Raw genomic sequence first — 15618 nt, 5'->3', positions numbered from 1 at the left:
ATTATCCTTTGTGCTGACATTTATTTCTTATTCCTCACTGGCCTTCATTCCCTGCCATGCTGTAATTTCTTCTTCCCGGTGCAGTCATTTCTCATTGCTTCCCTCCATGCTAAATGTAAAATGCAATGAACAACTAAAAATACCAAAACTGTTTTTGCCAGTGCTTATTGTTGACAGCATTTACTAATGGCTCGGTTCAATTCTTGCAATTGTTTAGATATAGGTTCATGATTACAATTCTTATAGTCCAGTGCACATTACCTTCCTTGTATATTTTCCTCCAAGTTACACTGGAAATTATCTGCTATTGTTGTCTGCACATTGTTTTAATGTCTCTTCAGAAATGTTCAACTGCCTCTCATATATTCCATATTTCGTGTGTGATATTTTCAAAAGTTAAGGATTACATAATCGGGATGAATGTCAGAAGGAAGGTCAACTCCATGTTGCACTTCTTTGTCGGTGGCTAGAGCAGAAGTCTACAACCAGCTTTGGGCATCATCACAAGTACGGCGGTAATCTTTAAAAGTGGCGGCAATAGAATTATCGCTGACAATACTGCTCTGCCGGATCACGAGCTGGCGCAAATAGTGCAGACTGCAACATCAACTAACGCTATTACAGTCGGCGATATTACAGCTCGCGCAATTACAGCCGGCGCTAATACAGCCTTACACACGAGGCGCAAATACAGCCACCTCACAAGTCCATGTCTGGCACTATTAGCACCGAAAACCAGCGCTAATAGCACTGAAAACACGGCGCATTTAGAAGCTAGAAGCTGGGGGTAACTGGACACAGGAGGCAGAGATGAAGGCACAGGTACAACCAATGCACTCCAAACAGCTACATAAGGCACACCCCTACCCCAAACTCTGTTTTCCACATCACACTGCCATTAGCCACTCTGTCTTGGGACAGGCAGTTGCTCATGCTGTGTCTGGAAGTAGAGAGTCAGGAGGAGCAGGCCAGGGCACAGGGAGTACAGGGTTGGAGGAGAGGAGTAGGAGGAGGAGAAGGAGAAGAGCACAAGAAAGGTGTGCACCTAACCCCAGGGACACGCTCTCACCCTGGTCCCTCACTGACACCCAGTTGGTGACACTGTACCGCCCAAACAGGAGACCATCACAGAGCTGCTCACCACAATCCAGGACGACATAGGGATCAGGATTAACATCCGTACAGCTGTGCCTCCAGTGCTGAAGCTATTGTTAATACTACAATTTCTAGGTACAAGCACCATCCAGCATTCCTTAGCCATGATGCACGGCATGGCACAGCCCACATTCTGTGCAGTGTTGGCCCAGGTGATGGATGCCCTCCTGCATCATGTGCATCACACTGCTCACCTCTCCTGCCCAGGTGAATGCCGTGAAGGCATGGTTCTATGCCATAGCACACATGCCAAATGTGATTGCAGCCCCGGATTGCACCCATGTGGCGTTGGTGGCACCCCTGGCCTATAAAGCAGTGTACAGAAACTGCAAACACTACCACTCCCTGAATGTGCAGGTGACCCGTGACCCCGACCTCATCATTACCCACTGCTGTGCCTGCTACCCAGGTTCCACCCACTATTTCATAGTGCTATGGAACAGCACACAACCAGGATACATGGCGAGGCACCGTGCACAATGGGCGTGGATTGTGGGTAACTACAACTGGCCGCATGCATGTGCTGCGGAGCACCTGATGAAATATGGGGGTTGTTGTGACGTGAACACCGACACAAAGCATAGCATGATAAATGTCTGTGAGAATTTGACCGGTCCACTTTCCATTCCAACATCACAGTACAGCCCAGCGAGCATGCACATCTTGCACCAAACGTGAGGGATGAGCCCATGTCCACACATAGTAGGATTTTTAAACACCAACATGCCTACAGGTACCAGAATGCAACATGCAAAAACAGTAACGACTACTAAAAAGTTGCCACACAGAACCTTGCAACAGAAACCCTGCCAGTACCACTGACATGTACCTTGATGGTGAACCCCTGCACCCAGAAGCATACAGATTGCTGATAGTCAACCCAGCATGCCCCATGCACATGACACAATAAACAATGTCCTTGCATTGATGCAGTTTACAGTTTTATTGCTACCAACTCCCAACACGCTTCCCCCTCCCTCTTCCACCAGCAACTCCCCACACACTATCCCTCTCCCCTCTCCCCCCACCAACTCACCAGCACAGCAACTCTGGGCAAATTTGTCTCAATGTGATGTGCGTGGCCTCTTCCCACCCATACCAGAGACTGGTTTTTAGGGAGAATTCTCCAAAATGGATAATTCCCCTTACCTACTGAGTCCCTCAGCAGCTTTGCTGGATTTCTAGGATTTTTTTTTTACCTGGTAAGAGTGTGAGCCTTTTTTTTCACTCTTACATGTGTTTTCTGCTGTGTGTGTTTAACATTTCTTGTGTTCAGAGACTGTAGAGCCTCACCTACTCCACAGGCATCATCTTTTTACTGTGTGTTACACAGCAGCTTCAGTGCAGTGATATAGGGTTGTCTTTTAGACTTCTCAAATCAGACTCCATTTTCTGGGACTGACCACTGTCTCCCAGAACATGTAAAGTTGCCATTGACTTTATTAGTCTCTTTAAAAATCCACAGACCCAGTACAAACTATCTTACATGGAGTACTGGAAAGGGTTAATAATCCCTTTTTGTCTGTCTCTCAAGGAGCATTGTTTTGCTCCCTTTTCATCAAGACTTGGCTGGCAGCAGTGGTAACTACCCTATTTTTCCTACCGTGGTTATCTTAAATAACCTTTGTATTGTTTTAGGCTATCTTGGTAGCCTCGAACTTAAATATGCTGGACCATATTTCTTTTAATTTGGTTCCGGCTGGGTTTGTTAGCCATTTCTTTTTGTAAAAGTATTTCTCGTGTTTTTCTCTGCGCGCCAAACCAGGTTTGGTTCCTTTGTTCGCCGTCCTTTTTCAGGCTTCTGCACAGAAGCCCTCCTTAGCCGCCTGAAAGTCTGGGTAGTCAGGATGTGAGGGAGGGGTTTTAGGACCCCTGCTATGGGTTCCCTTGGTAACCCAAGTCGCACTCCTGTTTGATTGGCTAGGTGAATGTCTCGCCAGGACAGCCACCCTGCTGTGTGATTGACAGCCAAGCTGTGTGAATGGTGGAAAACTTCATAAGAAGCAGGTCTCTGGGGCTGGAAAGGCAGAGTCGCCACTGGAACGAGAGAACCGAAGAGGAGCTGACAGAAGAGGACCCGTACCAATACTGAACCGCCCAGTGAAGCACTGTGCAGCTCCGAATCTTCAGACTTCATCGACAGAGAAGATCTACCAGGAATCTCCTTCCCCTGAGCTGGTGGGACCCACCAGTAAACCCAAACTGCAAGCCGGGCTCCCTCCTCTGTTCGAATTTGCTGTACAGAGCTTCAGTGAACCGGATAGCCAGGAAGGTCAGACCCTGCTTGGGTTTTAAGGAGCGCACCTTTTATTTGCCATTTTGCTCTGCTGCTGGTTTCTTCCCTGGGCTATACAGGACCCTCCAGTCTTTCTACTTCATGTCAGTCCGACAGTCGCTTCAGGAACCGTGAGCCTGCAGGAGCTGCCAAGAACATCCGCCGCAGCGACAGCTTCTTCTCCATTTAAAGGTACTGTGCCAATCCAGTTGTTCGTTTCGTTCAGACGCGGTGAAGGTGTGTGAAACCTTTCGCCAATCTGAGGGCTTGTCCTTCTCTTCTCTTTAAACTAACTTTACACCTGACCAACTTCGGTTTGAACTCTTGGCAAAGACTTAACCGCGCAGTACCCTGAACTGTGGGATCTTGAGAAAAAGAGTTTTGTCCTATTGACTTTGGCCTAAGCCCTTTTGATTTGATTCCCTCACTGAAGTTCCTTTTTCTAGACTGCCCTGCTTACCTACCTGTTGGTGCTGCTCAATTCCTGTCTAATTTTGTCTTTCCCTCCCTTTTAAATTATTGGAGTGCCATTTTGCTCACACTTCATTTTGAACTTAACTTGTCCAGACTCTATTGGGAGTGGTGTGGTGTATTAAGAGTGTGATTTTTTTCAACTGCTTTACTTTAGTGAAATGTTTTACAACTGATGTGTAAATAAATGTATATTCTTTTACTCAGAAACCTTGAGTCAGTTTTTGTTTGAATTATAGTAATTGCTGTCCTTTGTGTAACTATTGATACTGCTCACTTGCTCTTGAGATAAGTCTGGCTGCTCAGCCATCACTACCACTTTACTGTGTAGTGCAGGCTTGTACCAAAGGTGAATTTGTACTGTCACTTGTTGTCTTAATTGTGTGTGGTGTTCCCAAAGGGTACTGCATATCATTCTGCCTAACACTGGAGATCTGGGACCCAATTGTCGATGGGACCGGCGCCTGGGTGTGCTCTGATGCAAGCCCTCAGTGGGTGTCGTGGAACTGTAGGGAATTGAGTATGGCCCACGGATGTGCTGCAGTGTGACATCTGTGCTCTGACAGATGGACTCTGCAAGGGCCGAGACCCCTTCTGTCATCTCCCTGACTCTGCCCATAAAAATTCAGGATGGCAGTACTGGCAGCTACCTCCTCCAGGTTTCTTCTCATTGTTCTCACAATCCTGCGTGTGGCCCCTTGCAGGCAATTATGGATTGCCTGGTGGTGTTCGGAATGGGTGTGCCCAATGGCCTCCATCTCCCTTTGGTACCTCTCCATCTCATCCAACCTCAGAAGGAAGGTGTTGCTGGGTAGTGTGAGCTGAATGGGAGTTGGGCTGTGCTGTTGCTCTGGGCTGATGCCAGTGAGCCATAGGATGGTGTGTCCACATCTGGCTCAGGCGTCTTGGCACGCTGGTGTCAGTGATGTCTCTCTGGGGTTTGATGTCCTCCTGTGACTCTACAGTGGCACATACCGTGTGGGTGTGTTGGCTTCATCTATGGCACTGGTATGGCTCTATGGAGTGCTGCTGTGCAGCCAGCAGTGTTGTGCTGTGGTGTACAGTGTACAGTGATTGCCTAGCTGAGCCCATGTCGGTGTAGGGCAGTGGTCTTCAAACTTTTCAGGCCTGGGCCCTTCCAAGCAAAATGTGGGCAGGCGGGCCCCCGCAAAAATGCAAATGGACAGTAAGTCCAAATGGCTTTGAACTGTTGCGTGGCATCACCGCACCCTACTCCCAGTATAGTCCCTGGGCTCTCCCACCTGCTCCCATTACAGTCTATGGACTCGCTCATCTCACTCCTAGCCAGTCCCTGTGCTCACCCCACCCCATCCCACCACAGAGCCAGGGCTCTCCAAACCCTGCTCCCACCTCTATCCCATTTCTCCCGCCCATCCTGCTCCCAACACAGTTCTTGGGCTCCCCACCCTGCTTCCAGCACAGTCCCAGAGCCAGTGGTGGCAGGTGAATACTTTAAGTGGAGAGGCATACATATTTCCACCAGATATGCCATAGCAACCGAGCGCATTGAGGGAGCCCGAATCAATAAAGAAGGTTTTAGGGGTTTTTCAACCTGTGAATTCTTTTAAAAAAATGGTTTACAATGTTACATATTAGAGCATACTTTAAAAAACAAATGGGTAAAAAGTCAAACAGTTTGCAATTGGCAATGGGGGGCTCAGAGGTCAGGCATAATATGTTTTACTGGACAACTATGATAGATGTCCAGTAAAAAGTTTCCTTCCCTGTTCCCTGGGCCCACAGTTCCTTACACAATCAACATGATTATGTGTGTATGCAAGGCACTGGGGGTCAAGGGGGGGAAGCATGGTGTTTTTGACTGGACATCTATGATCGACATCCAGTAACAAATATCATCCCTGTCCCCTGGGCTCCACCACGCCTCAGAAGGAGAGTTGATTTTGGCAGGTAGGTAGAGGGATTGTGACTTTGTTGTACAACCCTCCTTCCCTCCCTATATCCCCCACTCGCCATAATCAGCTCAACGGACCAAAACAAAAACACACACACACACCACTCTATCATTCACATGAGCAGCCATCACCATACACTCACTCAGTGTTTCACTGGGCTGGCTCCTTGGTTCCTCCATAATGGGTGAGGGGGCCACTGGGTGGCTGCCCCCTCACCCATTATGAATGAGCCGCCAGTCTTGGACTGGTCTATAGGGCAATGCCCGTACCAGAAAAGCAAAATGCTAATGTGAGGCAGTGAAAATGGGCCACATTTGTGGCCAATGTTGGCCAGTTTGATGAGCTTCACTATGCATCTAGTAGTTTTGACCATTGTTGCTGAATACATATTCTTTAAATATCTAAATGTGATTACATTAAACAAAAAACACCCCCTTTGGTACTACTTAAACAGTCTGTGATTAAAGGAATGAATATCCATTTGCAACTGTGGGCCACTTTTTCATTGGTACCTGAGACAGTTTCATGGTCCAGTCCGACTATGTGAGCCACCCTGCCCCTTTCCTCCAATCTAAAAAATGTATGCTGGGTTTGTGCGCCTCCTGGGGATGCGACTGTGCCCTTCTGTGGAGCCGCGAGCCACAGTTTGAATACCTTTGGTATAGGGGGACATGTACTTCCATGTGGCTCGTCTGCCATACTAACATGAGGCATGCCAATTGTGCCCGTAACATGTTGGTTTGACTGCTGCACTGTGTCGTGGTTGTTCATGCACCACATTCATCGTGGCACACGGTGCCCAGCAGGGGTGAGGTGTGCATGGCACTTGGACTGTTCACTTGCCACCCCTTTGCACCGCTGTCACACTCAGGGGTGCCCCTGGTGCCCTGTCCCATGGCAGCTGCGGAAGTGGGGGGGCTGATGTGGCAACCCGTCACTTCAACCTGATTGTCCTGCCCAGCTGCTGGGTCTGCTGGCATGTGTCCCTGTCCACTTGGGCGTCTTGTGCTAGGCTGACATTTGTGCATGGACTTGTGTTGGGGGGGGGGTTGACTCACCGCCTGCCTCCTGACACCCTCCTCTGCACCTCCAACTCCATGTCTTGGACCGCGCTGCACTTTTCCTCCCAGGCAGTCGGGCCAGTGGTTCCACAGTACCACCTCCAGTTGCTAGGGACTCCTGTTGATGTTGGGACAGGAGTCCTTTCACCCTGACTATGAGATTGTTCCATCGCTTCCTGCAGTCCTCGCCATCACAGAGAATGCTGCACACCTCTGTTACCTTCTGGCTGCTGCTATGCCAGATGGCTGCTCTCTGCTTGACCAGTGTCTTCCTCTTCCCGGTGCTGTACAGTTTGTCACTGTGTGCCACAACCTCATCAGTGAGGGCCACCAATTCTCCCTCACTGGACGTCGGTTTATGGATGTGATTTGTTGGACACCTTGCCTCGGGTTCTCTCCTTTGACATGTTTGTTGATTTACACGTCTGGATGGATGCACAAAGTGGAGATAGTTAATGGATTGTGTTTTTCAAAATGGTACTTGCAATGCTTCCTGTTCCAGAGGTGACACAATTTCTGCCGGCGCTAATAGTGCTGAGGTCAGCGGTGGTTGCAATATTAGCGCTTGTTTTCCAGTGGTGGTTTTTTTTTTGGCGCTATTTTCGCTGGCCGCTATTAGCGTTACCGCTAGAGTCAGTTGCACGTGCATGCCAGGTTGTGATGCAGCGCTGATACCACTGCACAACATGACAGTAACACTGTTTGCTCTCGGCAGAAATGGTGCCCATTTACCTCTAGACTCGTGATGAGGTCCTATGACTGAAATGATCCCTAAACATTGACTCTGCTGGTTAGGACTGATGGGAGTTTGTGAGCCAAAGGTTGGAGACCACTTGGCTAAGGGAACATTCAAAAGTTGTTCGACTCATTTGATCTATCGAAATTATTCCACTATATGAAAAGAATGGGCAACTCATTTGCAAGAGTGGTTTTTTATTGTATTTTTATTTGCCACAACAGATGCAGCAGTGCAGACGTTTGATAGTATTTAAAGTCTGGTGATGGCCGGTGGCTTCTGCAGTTTCCTAGACGTTAAATACAAATTAACACATGTGCGCCATTCTGGAAGAAGAATGCTTGCCATTATTGAAATGTATATGCTTATATCTTTTCATCCAGGTACCCAGTGTCATTAAAAATAAGGCAGCATATGTAAGGAAGACGGTGAAAGGTCCCGTTGGAAAAGATAATATCGGAAGAGCGCTGACATTTGGAGAGCTTTCTGGACGAGTCCTTGAAGATATGACTACTTTCGTTGAAGAGGTATTCACTTTTTTTTACGTTTTTGATTGTGTATGAAACTAGACACGTGTCTGGTAATAGCGCTGAACATACAAGATCATTGAAGGTTGAGCAATGTTGAAAACCTCACCCACACCCCACGTGATTAAATGTAGATGATGTATCGCAGCACTTAAGCACATCTCCGATTGGCACACAGTATTAAGAAAATGTTATCAGTCTTTACCCGCAAAACACATCTGTACAGAGTTGTTTTACAATTGTCAGACGCACCAACACAAAGCTAGTTTATTGGACGTTTGATGCACCAATCCCCTATCCCTTGAGATGGGAATTGTCATTGTGTGTTGAGCAGAGGGCTTGAAACAATTAAGGTTTTACAACTTGACACTGGCCAAGAAAAGTCTTACTGAAGGAAGGGGCCCATCAGGTATGCATGGTTCTTCATTATACTGTGGACTGCTGGATTGGGATTCCAAGTTGTTATGCATGTCTTGTAGTAGCATTATCCCTAAATTTATTGTATTGTATGCATATTTTCTTTAGCTTCCTTTTATCTTTTCTATGTGTGGGTGGCGTGCTTGTAGATGGATCAGCCCATTTTCATATGTTTTGTGTATGTGCGATGGGACAAGAGTTGGGGATCGGGTCTTCTCACTCTCCTGATCCTATAAGGGCATTAGAGGGGAGGGGTTGAAAATGAATGCATGGAAGCTCAAATCAAGGTCGAAAGTCAGGGCACGCTGTATTCAGGTTCAGAGGCTTGGGGGTGGTCGTGTTGAAGCAGGGAACTGCAGACCCTCCGCAGCAGGAAGCAGATACATTTTGAGATAAGTACTTCACTGGTTTCACTGCATTGCCATTATCTTGGCCCCGAGATCAACATTCAGTTGTTGGCGCTGTGATTGTTATCCTGGTTGTTGTGGGAGACCATCAACCTATTCGCTCTAAAGCCAGGGGCCCAGCATCTCAAAGTCCAGGACCAAAGCCTAGAGGATACCAAATCCCAGAACCTGGAGATGCTCGATGGCAGTCACACAGGCACCTTGTTACTCATACACAGTTTTTTCTTCTCCACAGTCATATTCAACCACTGGCATCATATGCTTGCCAGCAGTTTACACTGTTATTTTGCTGCAAGAGGCCATTTTGTAAAGGCTTGCTGACTCTTAGGTCATCCATCACTTGAAGTCCAATGACATCATTTTCTGCAACTCACTGGTCGAGCCAGGAGCGTCGCTGTTCACCATTTCCCATCACCTCAGGCTGCCACAAGTGGCTGTATTTTATCATCTTCTTTTTGGCGTCAGGTAATCCTATCCTTAATGCAGCCTGGTCTAAACGTTTGGTCTATTACTGCCGTTAATGAAGTTACACCAGGGCCTTTATAGAAGTCACCAGAGTCGGGGGTTCACCTTCTTCCCCCACAATTTGTTAATTTAGTGAACTGCTACGTTGTCTCACTGCTGGTATCCCAGCTGGCAGATTGGTCTCACTGGCTCAGTGCACATTTATTGTGTTGCTTTTATATAACAGCGTCATTGTACATAAATGTATTGTGTTTTTACATCATGGGTTTCCATGTTTTATCTCCATTGGCTCCTGAATATATTCCACTCTCACAAAGTGGATTAAAAGACAATTAGCCCCACAGAATCACGTCTATACATAGTGGAGAAAGTCTTGTCCCTTCTCCGATGTCGTCTCTTGAATACTCTTTCACTTGTTAAAAACGCATAAGAAGTCCATGATCTCATACTCGACGAATCATTGGACATTTTGTCAGCCATAGAAATGTATAAGACATAAACCCGGCAGCGGATAAGGGTGGCAGCCGTTTGAGCCGCAGGCTGTCTTTACTGCATTTTCCTCCACACTTGGTCTCAGCCCCAGATCTGCCTCCATAAGAACAGAGCGTTGTGACCTGAAGCGGTGAAGCCTGGCGGCGGGTAACAGTGGTGCTGTTTGAACTTCAGGATCTGCAAGGTGTTCCAAATATTTCTCCAACAACGTGAGTTTCTGTGCAGTAAATGGATAGAGGTAAGGGCAATGGCACGATATGGTATGATTTTGGTGGCTTAAGTGAACATCATATTGTGTAGCTGAGTCCCATTGAAACTAGTTAGCTAATTAACAACATGTTTCAAGAAGGAAAATTGAGTGGTGGGGGCGGGGCGGACTACCTATGTCAAGTAGCGTCGGAGGCCAGCTTTGGAGTCCGGGACCATAACGCCTGTTGCCGTTAGAATTGGAATTGGCATTGGTGTTGAAAAACAGTGGGTTGTTTTGGTAAACACTACGACACGACCTCATCCGTTCCTTTATTGAGTGACTGAATAACCAGTTGGAGTATCAAAGTAAGAGACACTTGGAGAATAAGGAGACATTAAGGAGTGGTTAAGGGGGCTGGGGCGAGATGGATTAAGGCAGCCCCTTAATCCGTGCCTGAGGCGCTCCATTTCTAATCAACCAATTCGATCAATATGACTTTTAAAAAATGTAAAACAACTTTTAAAATCATTTTTAAACTGAACTGCTGGTGTTCTTCTTAGCCATTACATTTTTAGACCATGGCTTTTACATGGAGCATGATTTTTATTTGTGATTTCATGACCTTTTGAGTTGTAGTGAACTTTCTCCACTTTTGCATACATTGTGTACTGGTAATTTGAGTTTCTAACAAGCACTGGCACTTTATTGAGCATTTTTGCGCATCCTTATTGAGCACCTTTTTGAGCATTTTTGCAAATTATTTTGTGATGTGTTAAAATAGAGGCTTGGCACCTTTCCGCTCTTATTTTCCCTGAAACAGTGGGGGAGTACCCTTTTGACGTTACGTGTGGTTTGATTAGGATAATATGACAACAGATAAGGCAAAGAACTAGCTGCCGGTGGACCGTCAAGCGACAAAGAGTAAGCAAGGTCTAAATGGTCATATGTTACACAGTTGGTCCATGGTGCTCCCCTTCCTCTCTACCCAAATTGAATGACTATCTGGACAAAAAAATGTCCCCGGTCTTGGGTGGTATTTCCCAACTTAAGAAATCACTTTATATTTCACTTGCCATCTTAGATGACCTCACCAGAGAGGTAAAACGTGATTTATTGGGAGTAAAACAGGTAATCTTCGGGCATTGACTTTGCTGCAGTTACACAAATCAAACAACGGGTGTGACGTAATCGTGGATATGGCGGATAATGTCTTGAGGCCGACTACCACCACAAGGTAGCCTGGTGTTAGGATAGATGTGTGCCCGCAGAAGGGCTTAAAGAACCCTTTTCTACAAGAGTCACATTTATATTCAGGTAGCCCCACCTTGAAGGGGAGTCGAGTACTCATAGATCTCCCACCTGAGGCAGCACCTCTAGTAGGGGTCATTACTGGTGTTCTGGTTTTGGCGCATGGGGTGGATGAAACAACTGCCTTGCTGATCAATAAAACAACCCACTGGATTAACACTCATTTAAGTGGTTCAAAAGACAATCAGACTAATGTTCTTATGGCAAGAAGAGCCACATAGGTAGGAAAAACAGTGAAATCTGTGGAAGAGGCTTTGTGATTGTTATGTTATCGACCCCGGAATTGTTGAGCTATATGGTGACCGCTTTGAATCCAAGACAAAATGACAAAAACAGCTTGAGTTGGGTGAGAAAATCTGTCCCACTATCCTTTTTGTATCTAAAATCTATTAGGCCATTGTCAGTCTGAGAACAGAGAGCTCAAAACCCCAAAATGAATGATGGGAAAGGGTCACAAGAGGGGCTAAGGACGGTTGGAAGATTGGTATAGACCCAAAGCGTCGGGAAGTCATGAATGAGAGAGGGGCAAGGTTAACTGATAACCATTTTAAATGTCTATCTACAATTGAAGAAATAGAGTGACTAAACCTCCCTCCCATAATAATCCCAATAATAATAATAATAATAATAATAGGCCTGATATCAAATTCTTCTGTGGCAGTACAACAGATGAGCCACCAGGCCGAGAATCTTATAACCATTCTGAGCTGGGGTGGCAACCAAATTGTCATTGGATAGGTATGTCTCTCTTTTTCTGCCGTAGCAACCAAGAAAAGCAGAGGCCAATGCTACGGGGATTTGACGATATTGATTAGATCTTCTATCAATTTCAGCATCGAGGTAATGGTAACCAACACAAATTGTATACAACATGTTACTATGATTCCTGAGCAGGGAGACAATTTGTAATTTTTATAATAGTCTGCACGCCTCAGAAGCCATATTAGTGCTGGGTGCTGATTTTAATGTGAAATTGAGTAATGGGATTCCAACAGATCTTTATGATGCTCAAGAAGATAATGCCTATGGCATTATGCAAACACAGGTGGTGGATAATCGGACGTGCCCGAAGGGTTTGCAACTGGGTATGTGGCTATTGGAATGGGTTCTGCCTGCTCTAAATGGGCATATTGAGTCTGATGTACCGGGTGAAGTGACCTTTAGAAGCACTCGTGGGTCATCCACAATTGATTAATTTTTCATGCATGTTCAACACTGGAAACTATTAAAAGATTTTAAGATATAAAAGAAAATCATTTTCCCATAAGGTTGACTCTCAAATGGGAAAATGTTCTGTTGGCCTCACTCTCTTTTCCCCAGTTGGATCTGTGCAAGATAAAAATAACACACAGTCAGCACAGATTGGAGTGGGAAAACGTGACCCTGAACTTTTCCAGCAGGACGTTGTATCATCTAACCTAGAACTGATCCTGTCAATTCTTGACTGTGATATACATCCACAGCAGGTCATAAAAGGGTTTCCGGTTCTGAGGGGGTCCTTGGCTGATTCAGTTCAAAAGGAATTCAAATGTGGGCAGGGGGTCATGACAAGTTGGTTTAATGACGCCTGTTGGAGTGCGAAAAATAATTTACGGGGGGTTTTGAAGGAGCAAGACAGCACCAGGGGAGATGCAATTAAAGCAAGAGCAGACTATAAATTGGCTGTGAGGTCGAGGAAGGAGTTCTTTGATAATCAAGCATGGGAAGATCTTTTGAGTGCTGTGTCCCCTAGGGATTCAAAGAGATTTTAGGAGTGTGTTGCGCAATGCCCCCCATCTAGAGGAATAGTGACATATAGGGAAAACCACATTGAAGCAAAATTATGGATTGCCCACTTTTCTTCACTGTATGGGAATCTCATGACTGAGAGCATGGGTGGAGAATGGGGCTCTTTGTTATGTCTGACACTGAAAGAGGTGGAGGTCGCTATTAGTCAACAGGCACAAAATCGTGCACCTGGACCAGATGCGGTCCCAGCAGATCTGAACAAGGTTAAGGCGGATTTGTGGGCTCTGATGTTGACAGGTTGTTTTAACTCCTTTCTTGAAATGAGGATATACCCGCTATCTTGGAAAAATTCCATCATTCACCCGATTTTTAAAAAAGAGGATTGTGGGAGCCCTTTGGCCTATAGACCAATCTAACTCTTGGACACTTCGTTCAAAATGGTTGGTCGCACAATATTCGAGCATATTGAGGAATGGATTTCCTCTCAGTTGGTTGTTTCTGATGTTTAATATGGGTTCAGGCCAGGCTTGGCGACATGTGACAAAGCACTTAATATGTATTTGCTGGGAGCTCAATCAGTTTTTGTTAGGGGTGAGCCGATTTATTTGGCTTTTATGGACTTAAGCATTGCCGTTGACAAGGTCAACAGAATCAAACTATGGGCAGTGCTTGAGTCCATGGGTTGCGCAGCTGAGCTATTAAGAATTTTGCAAATGATCCATGAGGGCACCAGGGCATGTGTATGCTTTGGAAAACAGGGACATTTCACCAGTTATTTTGATGTCGTGACAGGAGTTTGCCAGGGCTGTGTCCTGGCCCAGGTTCTATTCACCTTGTATATTAACTGTCTTTACAAAGCCCTTGTAGACTCAGAGGCAGATTTTCCTAAGGTTGGCAAGAAAGCGTTTCCACTTTTGGCATCCCCTGATGATGCTGTTATCATAGCCTGGACACCGAAGGCCCTCCAAAAACTGTTTGTACCGACTTCATGATGAACTAAGACCTCAAAATAAATAAAAGGAAATCGACTGGCATGGCATGTGTTTCAGGGACAGCAAAAATACTGAAGATGCATAGTATGTCCAGTAATAGCTTGTAATACTGCTGGTAACCACATTTGATTACTTGGGTATGAGCTTTTCTGAAAATTGTTCGGTCATATACAAAAGCAGGGTATCAAAATGGGCCAGACATTGGGGGGTGTATTATGCTCATGAAAATGTGTCGAGGGCAACCATAGAGAATGATCATGGAAGTGTACTCGGTATCAAACTATGGGGTTTCTGTTTTGGGATTTCAAAAGGTGTCAGCAATTGAGGTTGTTGAGAACAAATTCTTTAAGATATTATTGGATCTCCGATGTTCGGCAGCAAACTTTGCAGTTCACTCACAGATTGGGGTAAAACATATTGGAGACGATTGACATGAAGCCCCATTAATGCATTGGTTAGGCATATGGTCAAACCCCAAAGCATCAGTAACTCACAAAATTATTAGGGCATTGATGCATGGTGCTTTCTGGAGCAGGATTCCATGGATGAATTTTATCAGTGGGTGTATAAAACAGATAAATCACCCCAATCTTCTGTGTGCTGTGAATCTGGTGAAGATGAAAGAGCGCACATTATTCAAAATTAGTTTTTGCTTTAGAATGGAGAGCAAACGAGAATCAATAGGGTTATCGTTTGAGTCAAACAGAAAACATGATATCATAACAAAGATGGGTGTAATGCAGTCCTTCCTGACACACATCGATAACCTGACAGATCGCTGGGTTTTGACCAGAGCACGCTTCAACTGTTTGTTGGTGCGAGTAAACACTTTGGGGGTCATTCCGACTCTGGCGGTAGGGGTTTACCGGGGCCGGTAGAGCTGCCGGCCCCGTTAAACCCCTACCACCTCATTACGAGGTTTGCTTGTGGGACCCGGTAAGGACGCCTGGTAAATCATGCCGTTGTTGAAGCAAGTAAAATGTACTCAATGTCGGTCAGCTTTGACATTTTTATTACAGGCCAAACCATATATTGTTGCTTGGTGTTTCTTGTCTATTTGCGGAGAGCTTGGAATTTCAGAAAACGCATTTTGGATGCTGGAGTGTAATGTTTTTTTTCAATAGATTTTATTCATCTCAGATCTTAAATTGTTTTATGTAATGCTCCATGTTGATGTTGATAATATTGATTGTATTAATTTGTTTTATTGACACACACTTAATTATATGTTGTGCACCAGTCTTTGTTAATTTTATTTGTGCTATGTATTGGTTTATGGATTTTTATCCTAAGGATCTATGATTGATGATGATGATAAACCTCTGCACTCATAAGTCAAGAGGCACTGCCAGTTAAAAATGTTATTCTCAGTGAACCTCGACTTTCAGGGAGAGGACTGGGGTTTGCCTCCCCATATTGACAAAAGTTCTCAGTTCTTTATTGCCTTTCTTTTCATTTTA

General features: G+C 45.5%; 1 protein-coding gene across 1 annotated transcript in view; it reads left to right on the top strand.

Moving 5' to 3' along the window:
* Positions 1-15618, top strand: part of DNAH11 (dynein axonemal heavy chain 11) — a 4227155-nt gene that overhangs the window by 154469 nt on the left and 4057068 nt on the right. The window contains exon 2 of the mRNA XM_069648254.1: positions 8016-8159. Coding sequence (XP_069504355.1) covers positions 8016-8159 — 144 coding nt within the window. The remainder of the gene's footprint in view (positions 1-8015; positions 8160-15618) is intronic.

The sequence above is a fragment of the Ambystoma mexicanum genome, chromosome 2q (genome assembly GCF_040938575.1).
Source record: "Ambystoma mexicanum isolate Mex_15411 chromosome 2q, UKY_AmexF1_1, whole genome shotgun sequence".
NCBI classification, from domain to species: domain Eukaryota; kingdom Metazoa; phylum Chordata; class Amphibia; order Caudata; family Ambystomatidae; genus Ambystoma; species Ambystoma mexicanum.
This window is presented reverse-complemented; position numbering and strand designations above follow the sequence as displayed.